At 40.0% G+C, this 22,654-nt stretch overlaps 1 protein-coding gene across 4 annotated transcripts in view; it reads right to left on the bottom strand.

Moving 5' to 3' along the window:
• PCDH15 (protocadherin related 15) overlaps window positions 1-22,654 on the bottom strand; it is a gene marked incomplete at both ends in the record, with an annotated part of 362,472 nt that overhangs the window by 51,799 nt on the left and 288,019 nt on the right. For all 4 annotated transcript variants that reach the window (XM_084290012.1, XM_084290010.1, XM_084290013.1 and 1 more), the window contains one exon: window positions 13,875-14,002. In XM_084290012.1, the coding sequence (XP_084146138.1) occupies window positions 13,875-14,002 (128 nt within the window). The remainder of the gene's footprint in view (window positions 1-13,874; window positions 14,003-22,654) is intronic.

Genomic DNA, 22,654 nt, shown 5'->3' with positions numbered 1-22,654 from the left:
TGCACTGCATGTGAGCAGCTCACAGCAGCTGTCCTCAGGGGCTGCCCAAATGTGCCACAGCTGAGAAGTGCAGTGGAAAGAGAGCTGTAAAGGAGGGTGAGTTTGAGGAGGGGATGCTAGCAGATGCCAAGATTCAGGTTTCTGAGGCACTCTGCAGCAAAATCAAGCTGAGGAACACACATGCAGAAGTGTTAGAGACAGGTAACAGTGCAAAAGAGCACAGCAGTGAAGAAATATAGGAAACTAGAAAAGAAGAGAGAAAAACAGCAAGAGCTACAACAAACCCACTGGTTTGGCATTCTGTAAATCACAAAGCAAAAATGCCTCTAAACCAGTACAACGGCAGATGTGGCTTCAGAACTGGAAATATTCAGCAATCTGTAAATTCCTACAAGCAAAAATGGTCTTGTTCTAAAAGCTACTTTACGTGCCAGCAACTGATCAGAAACAGTTGAATTTGCCATCTGCTTAGTGGCACTAAGCTAGGAAAAAAAAATAATAAAAAAAACCAACAGTCCAGGCCCATTCATTTTACATGCCCTGTTATCATCCTCAGGCTCATGATTAAGGGTGACCCTGGTAGGGACACTGGAAAACATTTAAAATTAACTATTGCATTTAACTTTAAACAGCCAGTTTGAATGTAGCTCATGCTAATAATGATAAAAACTGTAATTGTCTGATAGCTATTCAATAGCTTCAGGAGTTACGGCTGACAGAGTTTTTAATGCTCATCCTGAACAAGCCACCACCAGACTTTTCAGCCCACTGGCAATTTTGGTGAAAGCATCAGGAGTGCTACTGGCACATGGCACTGCTTTCACGTAACGCTGTGGTTGTGCAGCCATGCAGCATTGCCTTGCGCTGTGATACCGCCTGCAGGAACGTGCAGACTTGAGAAATGCAAACTAATCACCTTTCACGAGGCCTGTGCTGAGCCAAAAAATGAATTGCTTTATGCTTTAAAGGCATTACTTGCTGGGCATACTACCTAACAATACTACACCAAAGAGGAAAGGAGCCTGCTAAACCTATCGCTGATCATTGCCCAGCCCACTCCAAATAAACCCCAGCTCCACGGAAACCTCTGACAAATTCAGGTTGTAAGAATAAAGTGAATGACAATTCATTTTTATCTTCACTGGTGCCAAAATACTCAAGGTGTCCACATAGTTTTCGTAGCATTTTCCTGCTGTGCCAAGAGCAGTCAGGGCTCAGTACAGCCTCTCTGTGCTGGAACACAGCAGCCATGCAGTTGATCCTCCATGAGATGGGGATGATCCAGCACCGTGTGTGCTCCAGGCTTACTCCCTGCTTCCTGCCTCACAGGAGTATCTTGCTCTGGAAAGCATGTGTAGGACTAACGCATCTTAAAAAGTTAGAAAATAGCATAGCAAATGGAATCTTCCAATATTTAATTTCCAAAAAAAATATAAAAAAATAAATCAAAGGGTGTTTTTGTTTTCCAGTATTCCATAGGTTTAGTGAATCTCACTTCACTTTAAGACCAACACACCTCTCATTTGGAAACAGGGAGGCACTACTAAACAAAGTCTTCCCTGCACCCCAACAAAAGCAGCTTTGATAGTCCAAAAATACTTCATAGTCCAATATCGTTAATAAAAAAGTAGGAGACAATCTAATTCGTGGAAAGAATTTGCTTTGGCCGCCACACAAAATTACTGCAGTAAGAGCAAATGCTGCTTCTTTTTCAAATGTAATGAACACTGCCAAAGGAAAACAGCAGTACTGTTTTTTATGGTAAAAAGTTTAGCGAGCCAACGTATTGTCTAGAGATATGTTCTTTGAAGGAAATTACCTGTATGCTTGAAATTAGTGTAATATTATTCTTAGCAGGGCAAACAGCTTTCTGTCAGAGGACAGATGTTACAGCAGATGAGCATGTTTGAGAGTGTGCTGTTTTCACCGCAAATATGCTTCAAAGTCGATTCTTGCTTCTACCAAGTATGTTCTCTCCCTACAGATTATTCAGATTCATAAATCATATTTTAACTAACAAAGATGGTGACTGGCAAGGCAGTTCATTTTTTTTTCCATTGAAGCTTTTCTCTGGTGCACGTGCAAAAGCAAAATTAGGAAAGGGAAAACTTGGTGTTTCACAGCAGAAAGCTGTCTCAAGGTGCCCAGGGCTGAAACTCAGTCTCATGGAACCTGCCACTATGAAGTTCTATTTGTCAACAAACATTCATGTAGAGAGATTAATACTGAAGAAGAAAATATTTAAAAAGAAAAGGCTAATAATGCACCATTAGAGTGAAGCAAATTCCTGCTAGTAATTTCCCTAAAGATTGTGTGGGCTTTGTTTTTGTTTTCATAGAGCAGAATGGAAATGTTGTGTATGTGGCTAAAGCAAGTCTGGTCCTTATTCTGAGAAAAAAATCAGTTAGAAGAAAATACCAGTGGCAAAACAAAATAGTTAATTCTAATATGATGAAATGCATAGCAAATCTCAAACCACAGCATTCATAGGTTAGCAGTTATGAGTATTACACCTGTTTTTAATTAACACATTCATAACAAAAAGCATGATGTGACCTTTAATCACAGAAATGGGCTCTCATATATGTTGAAAATTCTGGGGGAAAAAAAGACCTGCAGAAAAGGTGAGAGAATAGAAACGGTTATTGAAACACCAATCCCCACCAGGCCTGTCCAGCACCTGAAGCCTTGTGCTGAGCACCACCACAGCTGTAATTAAAGCATTGATCCAGATTGCTGTTCCTGCTGTCCCACCACTGCAGGCCTGGCTGCAATGGCCACAGAGTGGATGGGAAACCCAAATAATCAGCAAATGAGGCATAAAGCAGCTGTCCTACCACCAAGGCTCCCAGCTACCACAATTTCTGCAGAGAGCAGCTAGTTATCTTGCAGAAAATGGTTTAATGCGTTATTAAGGTTCCCAAATTAGGATACTCAAGCAGTCAAAACCACTCCAATCCTTTTTTTCTGTTCTGGTAAATCATGCTCATACAGAAAAACAGAAGTAATGGGAGCTTCCCACAGGAGGTGTTTCCTTCAGATTCCCCTCCTTCCCCATTTCTTTGCCTTTACTCCAGTTCAGCTGTGCTCTGGGGGTGTTCAGAACTTCACTGCCAACATAACCAGGACTGTCTACAGCTGGTACACTGCCACCCCAGGGCAACTCTGCCTGGATCTTCTCAGGCTTAAAATACAAGAAAGAAGCCCGCCAGTCAGCATATTTTTGAGAAAATTAGACTTAGGCCATTAATGGGGGAATCTTGTTTTTAGGATTATTTACTGATGCCAGGGTCCAGGTCAAACAATTCTCTAGAAACTCTTCAGAGGGGGTCACGGTAGAGGATTAAAGTCTCTTTAAACACCAAAACACCACCCTGGACTCCAAAGATCTCATCCACGTGTTGCGCATTTGGCAGGCCTTGGGTGAAATGAGCAGGCAAAAAAAGATGGCTGTGTGAAGCTGCTCTTGCGTTTGAGATGTGATAATCAGGCTCAGCTATCATTACAAGAGAAATGGTATTTAACACAGTTCCACATTTCCTGCTGAGCTATTAGCAATGAAAACATGGTCTTTAAGACGCAAGGATAAAAGCCTCCGTTAAGAAGTGCCATTTGAACAAACAGATTCCTTTTTTTTTTTTTCTTATAGGCATTAGCACTCATCAGCTTTCAGAGGACATTGACCTTAAAAGCAACCATCTTCCTGTAGAATAATTCATATGGCAGATCATTACCCAAATTTATTCTACCTGAAAGTGACTTTTTGATGCTTTGTAGCTTTCTTCTGAGATCAAGCTTTCTTTTTTACCTATTTATAGGAATCATTCTGAAAATCTAGTGCAAGACAACTCATTACCCTATTCTAAAGGGATTTTACATTCAAATGAATATATTTAAGTGAGCAATTACAGCTGCCAGCAAAATTGCTGCACCTTATAGAGCTGGGAGAAGCAATCTATAGTATCTGCCTCAGTCACATATGTAACCGTTTCCATTATGAGAGAAGTGTTTATCCAATACTTTATTGGCCGATTTGTCTCTAAATTCAATTTGCGTGTAACATTATGTACTCGCTACTAGTTTTCGTCTCTTCCTGTGCTTTGCTGCGTGTGTCTGGCCCACAGCAGTTTATTTTTTACTCCCAGTGTTACTCACTGGGTTCTTTAGGGCATAACCAGTGCCCAGACTAGGGTGTCTTACGAAACATTTTTCAAGAGGGGAAGAACTGTGCTTTGATGGGAGGGGGAGAAATTTTGTGTAAGCCACTGAATGCAGAATGATTTAAGCAACTGGAATTAAACATACAAATGTTCAGCAGTGGTATAGTTGTGACAAAATTTATCTAAAAATGATTTACATTAATAGCTGTATTAAAAATTAATGACTACAGCAAATTGTTAAGGACTCAAAGAGGTACTAATTGTGTTTTTTTAACGTGAAAGCTGTAGCTTTTGTGCAGGACAATAAAGCTTGTCGTCTTAATTTTATATAAATTGCACTCCTCAAAAATAAGACATTCATATTTGCAAATATCATTGTACAAAGACACAGAGGTAACGTGGAATAACTTAATAAGTGCCAAAATGAGACAGAACTGGAGATCTGCCTAGCTGGAGTGGCAGCATGACACCGATTCCCCAGAGCAAAGCCTGAGCAGAAATTGCCCTGCACCCAGCCCTGGTTTCCCGTGGAAAAATACAGGTGCACAGGTGGGAAGAATGCTGAGGGCACCTTCATACATCCCTCGGCCTGGACAACAGCTGGAAGAGGCCGTTGCAGATCTCAGTGGGGTAGAGATCACCTGAGAATTTGGGAATAAACACAGCCATAAATCCTAGCTTGTGATGTAAGCACATCTTCGTATTGACGCCAATGTGGTTCCAGCATTTCCAACTATTTTTCTTTTTAAACTATTGCAAAACTAGATATCTTTTTAGAAACTTAAAGCATTATTTGTATCTTGTTTGATGTAACAATCTCTGGAGTAAAGACATGGTGAATTTGTATGCAAATTGTAAAACAATTTCTGAACCTCCTTAATAACTACTGTGCTAGCCACCTAAAATTTAGTACATCCTAGCTAATTCCTCTCAACTCTCTTTTTTTTTTTTTTTTTTTTTTTTAAATCTCCTATTCAAAAAAAGAGGGAAAGTTATATTAGCTTAAACTGCCACAAAATGCTAACTGCTGGCAAGTGCCTACCACTGTGATTACTACGCTTAACTACTTTAATTACAGCAATGGCAAATAAAAAGCAGGCATACCCTGTAAATCACATCTAGCAGCAGGAGCCATATCAATACCTAAACACCAGCCATTCAGATGCCTGCTATTAACCCAGCCCTCCACCAATCCACCAGGCCTGCTCCAGCTTCTTGGCAGGCAAGAGCTGCTGCCTTAAAGCACTGTGTTAACACAGTTCTGTGGTGTCCACAAGACCTCCCCACTTGGAAAGCTGTCCCAGTTTTGGCAAGCTGAGCTCTCTGTCAGTGCAACCCTGTTAGCATGATCTTCCCTCTTGCCCTCTGATGCTCAGTTCAGCATTGCAAACTTCAGGAAGCCAAGACTGAAGATACCTGAACATAAGAAAGAATGGTGAGGCGTTCACTCGAGTCCCCTACTAAAGCCACAAACAGGTTTGACCTGAGGCTTTCAGGAGAAAGGGGAAGATTCAAGATGAGTCTTGGCTTCAATTTCATTATCCATAAAACAGCACCTACCAGCTGCTTGCAATAAACCTGATCACTGTTCTCAAGACAGAGCTGAGGAGCATGAAGACCCTCCCCTGCAGGCACAGCTGCAACCCACTGTGTTACAGCTTGCCATAGTGTCAAAACCAGAAAACTACCAGAGACAACTGAAAGACAAAATCAGAATATTCTGAATTACTGAAGTGACCCCAGTGCTGGCAATGATAAAACACTGCAGAAATCTCCTCCAAAATAATACACCTCTATGCAGAGCTCTGGCATACGCTGGGCTGTACCAGTTACTCTAGCAAGGTCCCCAAAACCATATTGGCTATGCAAAACCTGTCAATGGCTTAGTATTATGGAATTATGGAATTATTTGGAATTAGATGGTGTTGCAGGTCCCTTCCAACCCAAACCATTCTGTGATTCTACAATTCCAAGTATCCTTTGCTGAATTCAGGCCTTATGAATTATATCACCAAATTAACTCCTGGTGCCCAACACATCATTACAGATGCAGCAAGGGAAATTAGAAGCTGGAAACAACTGTGCAATATATGCTGTTTGCTTCCTACTTCCCTGCTAATCAGTTTGGTCTGGATGCTCAAGCTCCCCTTTCTTTTTCCCTTAGGTGAAAGTAGTGTTGCCAGCCTGCTCCAGCCCCTCAAAACAGGCCACTACTGTGTTCCCTTTGGGGTCACAGGTGGCTGAGGCATCCTAATCCATCACGGATCAGCCAAATGTGAAATAGAGAAAGCAGGAGTGCTCTGAAATTCATATCTTTTCAGGAGGTCCAGCATCTCCTTCTGCCACAGCAGAAAAAGGCATTTCTCACTCAAGGAGCCAGCTCTAGTCTTTCCAAAATCAGGGCTTCCAGAAACAGTATACACCAGCCTGCTCAAAGACTCTTCACCATAGCAAACATCATTTTTAAGATGACTTCAAAACAGCCACGCTGAGTTAGAGAAAGGATCCATCTAGCCCTGAGTCCTGTCTCCAACTCTGGCAATATGGAAATGTGTATGGAAGAATAAGACCAAGGAAGTACACATGGTATTTGCCACAGCACTGTCCTGCTGTCAGCTGAGGGGAATTCCTGTGTTGGAAGTGCCTGCTTATGTTTAGCAACCATCACTGGATTTTCAAGTAGTCATCCAAGACAGTTTTCCTCTGCAATTGTTCATGGCAGCATTTGTAAGCTGATGATTTAACCACAGCACGCACACACTCACCGGGGCTGTTACTTGCATGCTGATCCTTACTAGAGGAAGGCTACCACAAGGATTAAAGCGACTTTGTCCTCTACTTCGTGATACAACACAAGGATCTGTCTCACTACACCCAGAGGCACAAAAGACACGATAAAACAGGATTGCTTCTACCTTGTCATCTACACAAATCATGTATAAGGCTACTCAGTATGTAGGACATATCATGTCCTCAGTTTCTCTCTGATGGGTTATATCCAAGGACTTCGCACTTCAAACTGAGCTCAGTTTCTCCCCTGTTCAAGCTCGGAGCAGGAAATACCCTCTTTGAAGAAGCTCCAGTTTCCAGTTCTTTCTCCACACTGACCCTGATTCTGTGCTGTCTCTGCCACTGCATCGTTTATTCGCTTTTGTCTAATTCACAGGGGAGACACACCGTCTGCTTCCAATATGTCAATGCAGTTACCCCTCAGCAATCAATGCATTTTTTCCTGTTTCTCAGTCTGACTCTCTCCTTTCTCTTCAGTCAGTATTAGATTTATTTCTTTTTTTTTTTTTTTTTTTTTTTTTCTTGCACTAAGGTTTGTGATTGTTTTCCTCCTTACAAAGGTCAGTTCCTGCCCATGCTCCTTGGGGGACTACCTCCAGAGTAATTCCTATAACCTTGAATCCCAGCTCTCACACGTGACTCCAGCTAGGAAATCTTGAATGCCTCTATATACGCACGTCAGAGGTCCTAACTTCGCATCTGGATCAATTTTACTCATTCTGATAGACCTTTTTAGCCCACTGGGTCACGTGTGTTGTTTGTATTTTTAATTCTCCAGAAATCTCTGACTTTCACCTGCTTTATGCTCTGTAAGAATTGAGACATTTAATTATTAATAGCTCTAGATTTTATAACTTCCTAATTCTGAGCATTTTGGGGCTAGGTTCCAGCACCAGCTGAGATAATATTTAAGTTGCCTGTTCATTTAGGTGCCTCCTGCAGCATAATTGATCATCTACTTCTCTCAAGATGAAATCTGCAATTGGCAAACTGTCCAATGCCTTCACTGTAGATGAGTTCCTGGAAGAATGTGCCTGAGCTACTGTGAAACATCCTACCTTCTTTCCTTTCAAGTGTGTCAAAGGAAATGGTGGACTGTCATCAGTGAAGGTTCAGCTGACAATGCATTTTATGAACCATAGACGTCAACCTTGCATCAATTTTCCACTCAAGAAAATCACTACTTCTTGTAGAACAAGATTTGTATTTGTACAAATAAGCAAAGACACAGGCTTAAAAAATGTATACTTTTATCGAGGACAGCTTTCAGAGTTCAGAAGCTATTTTAAAACTAACTGGATCTTTCCCAGACATTTCAACAGAAACGTGTTCCAGTTGGTCATGATAGTGACTGTTTCTTCATGGACATTTAGAACTGTTCTCATTGAGTATAGCTTTATCTGCTGAAACTAAAACCGTGCCAGAGTGAAAACTATGGTGTAAAAAAATCCAACACAGCCTATTTTATACTTGGTTGTCCTCGGAGATTACTCACTATTTAACATTGCCAGCAACCTGTTATTCTAGTGAAGATAAAGTGGTGAGAATACCACTGAAAAGAAAAAGTAATTCTGCACCAAAGATTCAGCATCACCCTCTGATACCCTGAACAAAAGTCCTGCAGTACTTTTTTTTTCTCAGATTCTTGTGGTACTTCAACAGAAATGATGACAGATTTGTTCACATTTCTCAAAGGCAGATCAAATGCTATCATCCCACCTGACTATAGAGATTTATTTCCTGGATTATTTCCTTGGAAGTTTTTCTTGGATTATTTCCAAAATATTTCTCATTAAAAATTTATCTACATGTAGCCATACATTTGTCTAAAGAGATATAAATTATTTCAATAAAAAAAATCAAAAGTTCCAGCTTCAGTCAGGACATAAAATCATTTTGCATTTGACCTGTCAATTGCTTTTTCCAAACATGTTTGAACAGTTTTGAGATTAAGGAAAATCTGCCTTCTCAAAGTGATATTAATTATTCACTGTATTTTCTACAAGAAGAAAAGCCAACTATGTACTTAAAATATAATCCTTCTATTAGTAGTTTTCAGGTATAAATATTTAACATTATTCTACAGCAGAAATGGAAGAAACAGTATTTTGGAGGTCTTCCTTACTAACTGCTAGGAGCAATAAATTCTAGTTCAGCATGGTTTCTTAGAATAACTGTAATTAGCTGTATCAATGTTCACCCTACTTCAGAGGATGTGCTTTTCCACACTATTTTTAAGCAAGCTTAAATAAAAACTTTTTGTCATTTATCACCTAAACCTCTCTCTCCAGGATCTTTACAGTATATAAAAATTGCACAATTAAGGAAAAAGACATGAGCAATATACCATGGTTAACATGAGTTGCATTTTTATGATATGAAATCAAAAGATGGATCCACATCTAAGCCTCTGATCAAGTGCTATTTTTCATTCCAAGCCTCTCTCCACTGAATTGTCTTGTCATTGTTTCTCTTTTAATACACCCTCCTCTTTTACAGGCTTTGTTTTATCCCCTCCTGTGTACAATTTTTCAAGCATCCCACCTCATTTAGTGAGCCAAACCCTGACAACTGCCTCTACATATTGGCAGCACAATAAATGCCCTGGTACTAAATAATGTCATGAACTACGTCAGCCCCATCCACAGATTCAGGAACTCCCTTAGGTTACTCAGAGCATGGCACAAGAGATATAAAAACAGGGCCCTTAGACAGCAATGAGAAAGAGTTGGTATTAAATATAAAAACACACACAGAGAAACCAATCACAAATAAAAGGAGGAGCAGACACTTTCAAACAGCTGACCTGCTATCCTTTATCATCCACTACTCATATAAGCCTTCAACTTTCAGGTTTTCAAGCAAAGTCTGTCGCTTACAGATAAAAACCAAGAGAGAAACAAGAGAAGCCAGCAGTTAATCAACACTGTCCCTGTTATACCACTAGAATACCTACTTTTATTTAAAACAAGGAAAACACTAGCTCAATTTAGGGTCCCTTCCTTTTTGGTAACTACAATCTTACAATTGAATTAAAAAATTAACACCCTCTCCTTCCCTCAGGATAATGAAATGGGCAGAAGAAACCAATATAAAAGTTATGTGACCCCTACACATTTAGTACCTATTTATGCTGGTATTTCCCTGAAGTACAGGGGAAAACAGGGCAAGTTTGGATCTCAGTGTGCGGGAAGAATTGCACACTTCTCCACAACATAACTACATGGAATTGCATAGATAAATAAGATGATTTTCTTCATAATTAGGAAACGTTGGTCCACTGTACCCCAATAAGAGTGATTTCAACCATCTATACTGAGCAGGTTTTCCACCCATCAAAACCATGTCTAAAGATCACCAAAGAAAGATCACTGACAGAAAGAATAAGAACATGCAGAGTATTTATCAGTTTCTTTTCACAACAACTCAGATTTCATTAACAATTAGCAACTATCAGTGAATGCAGAAGGTGAAAGCAAATGGATTTAAAACTCCTACCAAGAGCTTAAATCCCCCTCTACAATGGCAATGTGAGTAATTCGTCAAATACAAGCTCTCTGCGTACTTTATTAACGTCCGTGAAAATTTCAGCTCGGAAAACTACTCATTTAATGGCTTCTATTCACCTGAGCTCAACGGTCTAACTGGAATGGGTATTGTACCTAAATAACAGATTACTTTTTTTTTTTTTTTTTAAAAAAAAAAAGGACAGAAAGTAAGCTAACTAGCACTGAGCATTGCAGATGCTTGGTGCTAGAACAATACATTCCAGCCAGGTTTTCTCCAGCAGGCACTTCTTAACTGTTTCTCATTTCAGTTTAATAAAACACACGTTTGTGCTTGATGCCATCCACTACTATCATCTTCTGTCCTGTACCATGTTCTATCTTACCTGTCTGTGACATCAGGGAGAATTCTGTCACAGATTTTAACTGGAGCGGGGTAGAAACATCAAATTATAATTTCTTTCCTATTTTCCTTGGACTGTCCTTTTCTGTCCTCTGACCTCCTTTTCTGAGTGAAATATTTCTGATGGGAAAAAGCACATTCCTCCTCTTCACCTCTGAATATCCCTTGCCTGTATGTCTGCTCTATTTTATTCACTCATCCCCTTGACTGACATGCATGAGGATCTATGCCAAATAAATAGAAATGCATCTTCAAAAACCAGGTAGAATTTCACGTTTTGTTAACATTTTGTACGATTAACTCATAACGTATTTTTACACTTGTTCCTTATGTTTCATTTACTTTCATCCACAAAATGTTCTTTTATCTAAATAACTTCGCTGTTCAGTTTTCTTTATCTACTCCAATATCCTTGTGCAGTATTGCATCCTCAGCACTTCTAAAGTTCACGGATTTGACACAGTTTTCTGATTCCTATGTTTGATTATGCCAGAGCTTCAGTTTAAGGTTTGCAGCCAGAAGCAATAACTGACAAAATATCTGGAGGGAAAAAAAGGATACTAACAGAAGTATTACCTCTACCTTCCAAACTCTGTTCAACTGTGGTCTGAGATCACCCTAACAGCAATACTACCATTATTTCTTTCATTTGGGCATCTGCATTTTCCCCTTCATTGAATCACACAGACATCTGGTGACATTTAGCTATTTCATGTAGAGTAGAAATCTGGTGTACCTTGACAGTTCAATATAGAAGATGGAGGAAAATAAATTCATAAAAGCAAAATTTCAAAATCCTTTTCTGAATGTGTTATTTCCAACATGTAATGCTGCCTTATTACTTGCTTTGTAATTTCCTTACTCATATGGAAATAGCTCTTTGAAGTAAACAAAGGCATTGTACATGCTAGACGACATTTTTGGCTTCATTCATGAAGTCTGAACTGAGTTATCACACTCAATGAAGTAGTAGTAAAGAATCATGCCTTTTCAACATGCCTTCTGGGCTAACCACCCTTTCTAGCTACCAATGCGTATCTTAAGTCTCCTTGCAGCATAATTCTTCCCTACATCTTCCCCAATGTTCAGTATTGTTCCTTTTTTTAAAAAAACAAAACAAAACAAAACAAACAAACAAACAAACAAAAAAAAAAATCAACGTGCTGCTAATAACACTTCAACAGATGTTGCACCAGCTCTGATCTGTCACCCGACCCTACCCAATCCGGTCCCCTGAACTGCCCTACAGGTTGGGCACCAGCCTTTCCAGCAGGTGACATGTCACACTACCTACCAAACAGCAGCATCCATGGCACAGCAGAGGGCACAAGGCCAAGTGGCACTAAGACTCCTCCACATGTCCGCAGATGTCAGGGGACTAGCAAACATGCTCAGCCCTTGCGCCATTCCAGGGTAGTGTGCAACTTGCCATTCCTCACCAGCCCCACTTGGGGGTCTGACCCTACCTGTTGTGGTCTCAAAGACCACCCGCCTGCAGAAGAAGCTAGGAAGAACGGGCATACAGTGGATATATGCACTGTAACAAACCCTTACCTAGTGCATTTCATAGAATCATGGAATCACTGAGGTTGGAAAAGACCTCTGAGATCATCTAGTCCAACTTTTAACCTAGCACTGCCAAGTCCACCGTTAAACCATGTCACTAAGCACCACAGCTACATGTTTCTTGAGAGGCTTCCAGGTATGGTGACTCAGCCACTTCCCTGGGCAGCCTGTTCCAATACTTCACAACCCTTTTAGTGAGGAAATTTTTCCTAATACATAACCTAAGGTGCAACTTAAACGCCATTTCAGTAAAAATTCCCAGCTGTTTACTTGGACTGCTGGATGCATTTCTAAGAAAGACTAATATGGATATTCTGGGGCCAAAAACATGTCTAAGAAAAGCACTGTATAAAAAAAAATACTCAACTACTTCACAACATTAGCAAGTTTTCTCTGCAGAAGCTTCTCACCAATAATCAATCCATTTTTTCACCAATAATCAATGCATTTTCCACGTTTCTGCAACCTCTGAGCTTAATTGGGGAGGACTGCTATGAAAGAGAAAAAAAAAAAAAACAAAACAGTGGACAACTTTAATAAGCTCTGATATTCTCTGTTCCATTCCTGGTGCTCTAAATACATCATGAGGTCAACATAAAACTCTTAGCAGGTCATATATCTGTGCCCTGTCATGCATTAGCTAGAATCAGCCACTTGAAAGCTATTCCACTAACACTTAAAGTGAAAAAAGATGCAGGAGGCCTGCTGAGGTAACAAAATACAGGTAGAAGAAACAAGCTGACTTGGAAAATCCTGGCAACCCAGGCTGCCTCTAGCACAAAAGACTGCGTCACAAAGTATTTTAAAGAAAACAAATAGCTTTTATTCTAAGTTATTTTTCTGCCTAATGCTAATTACATTCCATATATTACATTTCCTTGAATTTTATTTCATTTTTTTAAACTACAGATAATCTGTTTTACCCACAAATTGTGTCAGAGTGCACAGATATGAAATTGCTTCCCTAACCTGAAACAGAAACCACGTTTTACTTTTTAAAGCATAAACATGCTGCTGACAAAGAAGTCAGAAGAAGTTAAGGTTAACACTAGTGTTCAAACATAAAAGAATCATCCGAACATTAACTTATATAATGATAGCTACAAATCTTCAGATGACGACCACATAAATTTAACAGAAATAACTCCAAGTTCAAAATCAGTCCTGCACCAATAACCACTGGAATACAGTGCTAATGTGTGTAAATCATACACAGGAAAATGGAAACCATCTGACTCATGTTCATTGTCAAATACTGATTTTATTAAAAAAAAAAAAATACCCTTTCTGTGCTGACTGTATTTAAGAAGTAATCAAAGGGAATTTACTGTCAGTGTCCAGTTCAAGCAGTTTTAGAAGAAACACGTTCCATAACCTCCTCTAGAAAACCAAAACCTTAAAAGTATTTTTCTTCTGGAAGTGAGTGCTATGTAAAAACTGCAGCCTTACCTTAACTTTAAGGACAGAAGAAAACATTTTAGCATCTTCAGAGACACCTCCAATGTACATTTTTTTGGTAAAGACAGGTGCGTGGTCATTTTCATCCTTCACTTCAATGAATACCCTGGCTGTATTACCTAAAGCAGGGAAAGAAAAGCATGCATAGAACATTTGGCAGTCAATCATCATGGCCTATCAAGTTTATACATTTACAGTCCAAACGGATCATGTGGAACAAGTGCACAGAAAACACTGTAAGAATATATATGAAATGATAGCATACCTGGTATTAGAAGTATGAACTTGAAGGAAATCAATCGTGCTTTTTTTGCTCTACCCTTTATTGTTTTTTCATTTGCTTTTTTTTTTTTTTTTTTTGATTCTTGACTTAACTTGAGCTGAAATGTTATCCTTTATAGCAAATGATGCCCATCACCTGCACACCCACGCTTTGCTATTAGGGCTATATGAATTTGCATGCATCACAAATTGGACTGGCCCAACAGAGCACAAGAAATATTAGAGGTTCAATACATCTTCAAGGGAAAAAAAAACAACAAACACCTAATAATCTCTGCTTTACTAAACAGTTACTGATCCACCACATTCAACAATAAAGGCAGCTTTCCTTCTGTAAGGAGTAATGCAAAAATGAAGGACCTGCTGCAAAGAAGATTCAACTGTGCAGTAATCTATACCAAGATCTCTTTGTCTCTTTCAGAGCACAGTATAATCCAGAAAGATTGCTGGAAATGACAGTGTCCAGTTCATTAAGAGCACATTTTCAAATGATAAATTACCTCATTTCAGAGTTGATTTTCCCAACTTGTTTCAGTGCCAGTATAATTTAAATGCTGCACAGGTGCTGTGCTGATCAGTTAGCTTCAAAATGCAGTCTTATTTAGAAAGAGCTGAGTGGCTATACACGGGGGGGGGCGGGGCAAAAAATTTGTACACAGACTATTTCTTAGGATGATGAAGTCACCAAAAATATTGCATCTGATGGTCCAACTAATGGGAAACTAATGAGTAATTCATAAAAGCAATGGAAATCTGAGAAAACTATTTAAAATGTCATCCAACGTATTACTACACAGAGAAAAGAGAAAGGAGGAAGAAAAAGGAAACGACATTTCCTCAGAGGAATAATCAGTTTTTTACCTTCCACACTGATCTGTTAAAGTAGGTTAAAAAAACTCATAGGTACTGTTACTCAAAGCTTCAAGGAAAAATGACTTCATACCAAACTCATGAAACAAAGCCATAATCCAACATTTAAACATCTGAACAGCTGTAACGTGGACATAATGATCTATTTGTAAACATGTCTAGTTTGCTTATGTTCATTTTGAAAGAACACTTCTAACTTTGACTATATTATTTACTACAGTGAAGAAAAATGTCACTCCAAGAGCTATTGTAAGATTCCGTGGAAGTCCAATCTCTCTCTTGTTAAACCAGATCCTTAATGTTTCTGGCTGCAATACCAAGTTACAGTTAGAAGCTGCAGCCCCGTGGAGAAAAATGAGATTCCCGGGCAGGCTTTTTCATTGCACCTACACCCTTTAGGCAATTTAAGCAGGATTACAGGCAATGCGTGCAAGTGACCTTGCCCTGCAGAGCTAATAAACAGTTATATCAATGGTTGGCACCAGTTTACTGCTGTAGGGAAGAGCTTAATTGCATCACGTTCAGCGCTGGTAGGAGTAGGCATTTGCTAACCTGCACTAGTTCTCCGTAATGCAAATTAAACGTCTTTTGCTTAGTGCTCACAATGGACATAATTTCAAGCCAGTTTTGGTGAGGTGGCTTTGCCTCGTGCAAAGTTTGCTTTGCAATTTGCTCAAAAACATTTGTTTAATTTGCTGGTAGTCCTCTGAGCTGCCAAAATGCTGATTTGTTCAGTGATGGTTGAATGCTTTGAAAATGAGAAAGTTATTACATTAAGCACAAAGCAAATTAAATACCCTGCTTATTTCCAAACCAGCATTAGCATCATTAATGTTAAATTAAACATATACCTCCATTTTATCTTACTGCATTTTATACACAACTTGTATTTCATTTGGTGAAGCAGATGTAGGGGAACGCAGAGCCTGTGAACTCCGTGCTACCTCATGGTTTTATCCCATTCCAGCTGGCTGCAGCAAATGACCAGCAGCCACTTGCAGAGGTTGCCTTATTCCCACATCGATTAAGCCTAGAAGCAACACGCATTAAAATCCCTCATCAGAAACAGTGCCATGCCTGTGAAGGGCATGCCAGACCCTTTGCAGCAGGGATTTCCCCAGCTGCTCTGGTTGACTCAGTCAGATATTGCATGCACAGGGGGTTCTTCTCCTACGTCTGCCACCCCTGCACCTTCAGTGCTCTGCCCGAGTGAGAAGGGCACCAGCAGCGCGTGTTTCCAGAGTCTGGGCACAGCACTGGACTCTTCTTTTCCATCATGTTTGTATTTAGTGGTTGTACTGAACAATGTGTGCACAGGGCTCGGTCTCTCTCTTCTGGTACATGAAGGATGGCAGCAGCACCTGCTATATAATGCGCACTGTTATTTATTGATACTCTCGCAGGAAGGACAGCCAACATCAAATGACACCCATCTTTGCACTCACCTTTCAGAGGGAAAGCTTTGTATCCCCGTGTGTGCCAATCCTTGCTGCTCTGCTATTCTAGATCTGGAACCCAGCTCTCACTAAATTATTTATAAATTATTTAATTTATAAAAAAAAAAAAAAAAGATAAAAAAAAAGACAAAAAAAAGATAAATTATTTTATCTCTGGATTCTGAGAGTTGAAACCCAAATTTACTTCTTCGTGTTAATTCTTGCAAATTGGCACTCCTTGTGATTGCCTCATGCAATCAAACTGCAATTATGCCAGCCAGGTGACAGAAGAATACATTTCACCCTGGACAAAGCATCACAAAACTGCCATGGTGGCCAAAGGACGAGGAGAGAAGAAATTGGAGAGCTACAGCTGCCTTCCTTCAACTGTAAAGAAAATGCTTCTCTACACACTAAACATGCAGTCAGCATTTGATGAGCCAACAGCTTCTTTAGTTTTACTGTGCATTTTCATCACTAAGACATATTTAATGGCTGTTTTTTTCAAATCAATACCTTCAACAGTCACAAAGATTGGCCAGTCTGCCATACAATACTCTGCAATGGAAGTTTCTGCACCATCATCTCCTGCAAGGTCTCCTGTGTCCCATTTGTCTCCTCTCTTCTAGACCCCAGTGAGACAAGTCACAGTGTGCAAAGTACATAGATCTGCAGCTGCTTTTAAGCCATCTTTAGCTTCTAGGTACCTAACACATTGCATGCAGCGCTCCAGGTAATCAATCTCTCCCAGGACTAGAAGTTGAAGCTTTTGGATTCTCTCAGCTTCTGCAATTTGCTTAAGGAAAGTAAAAATACCCAGAGAGCTCATCTTAAAGGGAACCTGATGATCCTCTGAAAGAGATAAAGCTAGTATATCAGGAATGACTAACACAAACAAAAACAACAAAAACTCTAGGGAGATGGTCAGAACTACTGTGTACTAATATTTCTATAAGCTTTTCCCAAACACACTGCTATCACTGCTTACCTAAGTAGTGTTAATAACGTGCCTGGATCCACGTGAACCTGCAGTTTCTGGCCAGATTACAGAAATCAAGTTCAACTAAAGCAATGCTATTTGAACACTGGGACAGATGAAGGCTGTAGTTAAACTGTGATTTGAGTGCTACCAGATTTGTTTTACACCATGCTTTCACCAGCGGTACTACACTTGTCTTCCACGATATGCCAAAACGGCCATTGATACAGCTGCTCTTCATACATCGCTAATTTTAACAGAGAACATCTGCATCTTGCTTAAGCAGTGGCTGCTGGTTCTGCAGGCAGTAACAGCAGATTCTTCTCTTTTAGAAGTTCATTTTAATCAAACTGAGAATGCGAATGCAATTGGACAGGGCTCTATAATACTTTGCTTTACTACCATCTTACAAGTCTGTTAAGCCGACTTTGTGCTTTGGCAGGTGAAATGAACTGAACTGCAGCTGTGCTCAATCTCGCCTTACTAAATTTGGCAGAACCAAATAGAAATCAGCACCAATTTCTGTTTTCAATAGGATTTTCATCTAAATCAGCATGTGCCCAATAAGCCTGGAGAAACTATCATGCTGTAGCCGATCAAGAACACCACACAGAGATCAACAAGGCTCTGACGAGACATACACAGTGACATATTTGGAATAGCACTGATCCAAGGGCTGATTGAAATAAATGTAAAACGTTTTTTTTTTTTCTTTTTTTTTTTTTTTTTTCTCCTGAATAAACAATTGAAAGGGAGCTCATGTTTTATGCAGTTTCTCTAGAATACATTTCTTTGTGGCTCAGAGATAACTGAAGTCCATCTCAGTGGCTTTCAGGGAAACTACCCCCAGAGGTGTGTGGCAGAGAAGGCAGATTTGCAGCCCTTCAGGCTCTGCAACATATTTTGCCCATCTGTCACAACTCCTACATTTGTAGATAAGCATGGCAGCCAACTTGTAAAACATCACCAGCATGAACTTTACAACACATTTGAAAATAAAAATGCAAGACTATTTGAAAAGACAATAAATAATACAAGGATACAGAATTCGTTTTCATAAATTTAACTTAGAAAAACTATCATTCCCAGTTATTGCAGAGCAGTTGCAGAATTGCAGTTACAAAACTAGATTTGTTTCTTTTCTCTTTATGATTCCCTAAGGTTTATTTTGTGATTAGAACACCAAAAACATGACAGGAGAAAGAACTGTTCTCCATTTACTCTCCAACACCCATGGCAAAGCACTGCCTCCCAGCCAGGATTACAATACCAGTTTGACAACAGAAATGACCCCCCCACCCCAGGGCAGCACCACTGTATACCTGTGGGGAATCAGCCTGCACCATTTCCTGCTTGGGGCTGGGCCCAAGGCACAAGATTGTTCTAAATGCATGAATAAAACATGTAATTATTAAAACAAAAGGTACATTTTCTCTTAAAAAAATCTTTTAATGCCAAAATAAAACCCATCTTTACCAAGATGGCAGGTTCACTCCTGTAGTACTCAGCACACCTGAGTGATGCGAAAGCTATGTGGAAAAGCATTTCTCCCCCCCAGCTGGTCTAACACTCTTGAGGAATTTTACCTCTTCACTTCCTTGTTTCTACTCCTAAGTTGATGTTTAATAATAATTCATGCTACTCTGAATTCCGTAGTGCCCCTGTTGCAGTGAGGAGGAATATCTTGTTCCAGTTCTCCCTTATACCTCCAGCAGACTGCATGCAGACACAAAGGGGGCACTCGCAATTCCTGAAAAGGACATGTGCTTATCAGGACAGTGCAAGCACGACTGTAGAAATGACAGATCTTGTTTGCTATGGTTTTCACTTCTTGTTAATTCCCCCTAAAATATGGTAAAACCATCACATGGTTCTGTAATTATTATTGCATCTCTAGGAATTTTTGATGCTTATTTGCTGCTTGTCCTCACCCTATTAACTGGGACCAATCAAGTCAAAAGAGTACAGGCAGAAATAAAAAGGGGATGCGGGAAAGATTACAGTGAAACTACAAAGGCTGCCAGAAGTTTCCAAATGAAGATGCAGGTGACAAAATGAAGGATGCAGGGTAGAGCTCCACCACACGTTCAAGTCCATGACACGAGAAACCCCCGTTTTGCTGCCATCATGAGAACACTGCTTACTGGGGAGGCACAAGTTTTAGAGACAATGAAAGCAGGAAAAGACAAAACCTACAGAAGAGAAACCTGCAGCCAAAACTACTCCCATCTGGTCTCCCTCTCAACATCGGGTTAAGCAAGAAGCAGTTGACATGCGTTACTTGTAACTAAGACAAGCGTCCCAGGCAGCACTGTGACAGCTGGTAACACCTTCGCCTCTGAAGACCTAATTTTGAAACAATCTGTTTGCATCCACATCCATTTGCAGGCACACACTGGAACAGCCTGGAGGTACTTTGTTGCGCAGCCATGGAGGACGGGTGAAGCTGTGCACAGACGGCAGCGGTAATTCAAGATAAGAGAGCAAATGACACATGTGCAGACTTGGGGAATGAAAAGAAGCACTTTTTTCAGATGCTGGAAACTGGGCAGTGGAAAACATATGGTTGCATCCTATGTTTATGTTCTCTGAAGGATTTGCCAGGCCCTTTTGTCCATGGTGTTCAAAAGCAAGTGTATTCTGGCTCTGTTGCATGGCTCTTCTCTCCAGATCAAAATGGGAAACCCTGTCACCTCCCATCACAGTACACGTTTTATTTGTCTGGCACAGACACCAGATGCTCACAAATTCTTTGATTCTTAAAACTGGGACCAGGACTACTTCAGTGGTAAAACCTCCTCCTTGTCTTTACAGGTCTCCACTGCTCCTCCTTAATGTGTTTGGGCAGCACTTCCTCTTCACTCGTCACCCTGGCTTCCCCTGTCCCATCTCCTCCTGCCCTTCTTCCATGTCACAGTTATTGTTCTGACCCCTTTCCTCTTGGGTATCAAACCTCAGGACAACGAGATGATGATGAAAACCTTGCCAACAGCTGGCTGCTCAAATGAGAAAAAAATATGATATTTTGCCAGTTCTTGTTCAAGAAGTACTTTTGGTTTAGTAAATGATTAATTGCACTGATACATTCCCTTCAGCTCACTCCTTCTGGGAGGAAGGAGCTGCTCACTCTGTGACTGATCACAAAGCAGCACCTTCAAATTGCAGAACACGTCCCGCCACACACAGCCCTGTAATATTCCCTTTATGTAACTGTTTTTCTGTTTCTCATCTTATCCAGTGAGGGGGAACCAAAAGCTTCAAGTTGGAAGCTAATGATCACTATCCTAATTTGTCCGACAGTATACCACTAGCCCATGGTTTATTGTGATAGGCAATCTAAGCAGCAAAGAGCAGAGACAAAAAAAAATAAAATAAAAATAAAAAATAAAAAAAATACTGCAGCTAAATTCAACTGAAATAGAGAAATCCATTAATAGTTGAGGTCATTCAGGGTTCAGCATCATCAGATGCCAATTCCTCGGGCTAGAATTCCAACCTTTTAACTTCACTATCATCATCAGAACTGACGTTTCTTCTATTCAAATGAAGTATAAATGCACTGTAATTTCACTTACTAAGTTTCAGTGAAAGTAACTCATTTTAGGAGTTCAATTTCACTGAATCTAAGAGTATGATTTTGCATGATTTAGCATCGTATTTTAAAAACCCAGTTTAAATCACCAATTTTATTTTCTCCTACTCCAAAGGACATCTCAATTTACTTTCTTTCCTCATTTATTTATTCAGTTATTACTACACTATTAGTTGGCACTACCACTGAAGGACAAGCCTAGTTATGCTTAATGCGTATCATCCACTTTTCCACTGCAGAGATGATCACTCAAAATCCTTTTACATAGTAATGTAGTTAAAAACAATTTGGTAACAAGCTTCTGAGTTTTGTAAATTTGGCACTGTTTTGTAGCTGAGCATCAGTGCTGGCTCCAGAAGGGCTCACCACTGCAGCTCCAGAGGAGGTGGTGCATTATACTTCAATGTCACGTAATTCTAGAGATGTGCATTCAAAGTGACCTATCTCCAGAGAGGTTCATCATTTCACTGTCACTGAAGTCCATGGTGGTGCATTAATTGCATCTCACCTACTTCTGCTCTAGTTCATCGGTTCTGTGCCCCAGAATTTTGAAGTAGTGTATAACCTGATTACCTCTTATCAAGAAAGGAAAAGGTGCTGAGAAAATGGAAAGGCATACATCATACAAATAGGGAGTAGGAATCAATCCATGAGGTCAAGGAGTCTCTATTACAAAGACCTAAGTGATTTAGTAAGCCAGATACTTGTGAAGTATTTTACAAATAGTATCAGATTCCTTAGCTATCCAGCACAGTGCATATTGGAAACTTAATATATGCTATACACCTGTGGATATCCACTCATACACAACATGCACAGGTCTTTGTTTAAACTGGAGTTTAACCACCAGTCATTATCAGGTGTCCCTGAACCAAATAACCCAGCCAGCACCTTTTCCAAACTGCTGTAGAGGTGGGAAAGCTGCTATAGCGTAGACTCCGGATGGGAGGAGGGACACAGAGGCCAGTTCTTCCCTGACCAGCAAGACTGGTCAAAAAAGCAGAAGCATGCCCAAAGACCTCTGCCAGAACCTGCCGGCTCCCCTGCCTGTTCATCCATGTGAGATAGAGACCTGCAGAAAGCTGAATGCTGCACAGAAGGCCTTACCTCCTTGCTGTGCATGGCCTAGCTGCATTTTACAGAAACACAACCTTAACCAGACCTCTCCCAGACACAAAGAAACGAAGTCAGCTGGCACTGGCTCTCTTTATCCTTCTCCAGATACATTAATGGTGGCGGATGTAACAGCACACAGAACCTTCCATTGCTGTTAATGTGATTCAGCTTCTGACCACTGAATAATCCCTACGTTTTATGCCACAGACACAATTCTCTGTTATGAAGAACAAATAACTACAATAATATACTCTCATTTTCCAAAAATCTGCTGCTTACAGGGGTAGTATTGGAAAGTCTGACAAAGGTATTTTAAAGGCAATCCCCTGTACAATCTCTCAGGTTGCAGTCTATTACCACAATTTTATGGCATATTCGCAAATATTTATTAACCTCTGTAGCTTCAAGAAATTTTACAATCTGCAAGAAAGTTTTCATTGGGTACCAATTTCAGTATTGCAAACAGTAATTACAGTAGCACATTTATATTGTTTGA

Source organism: Netta rufina (genome assembly GCF_964035555.1).
Source record: "Netta rufina genome assembly, chromosome: 7".
Taxonomy (NCBI): Eukaryota; Metazoa; Chordata; class Aves; order Anseriformes; family Anatidae; genus Netta; species Netta rufina.
The sequence above is the reverse complement of the archived record's forward strand: the minus strand, read 5'-3'. Positions and strand labels throughout refer to the sequence as shown.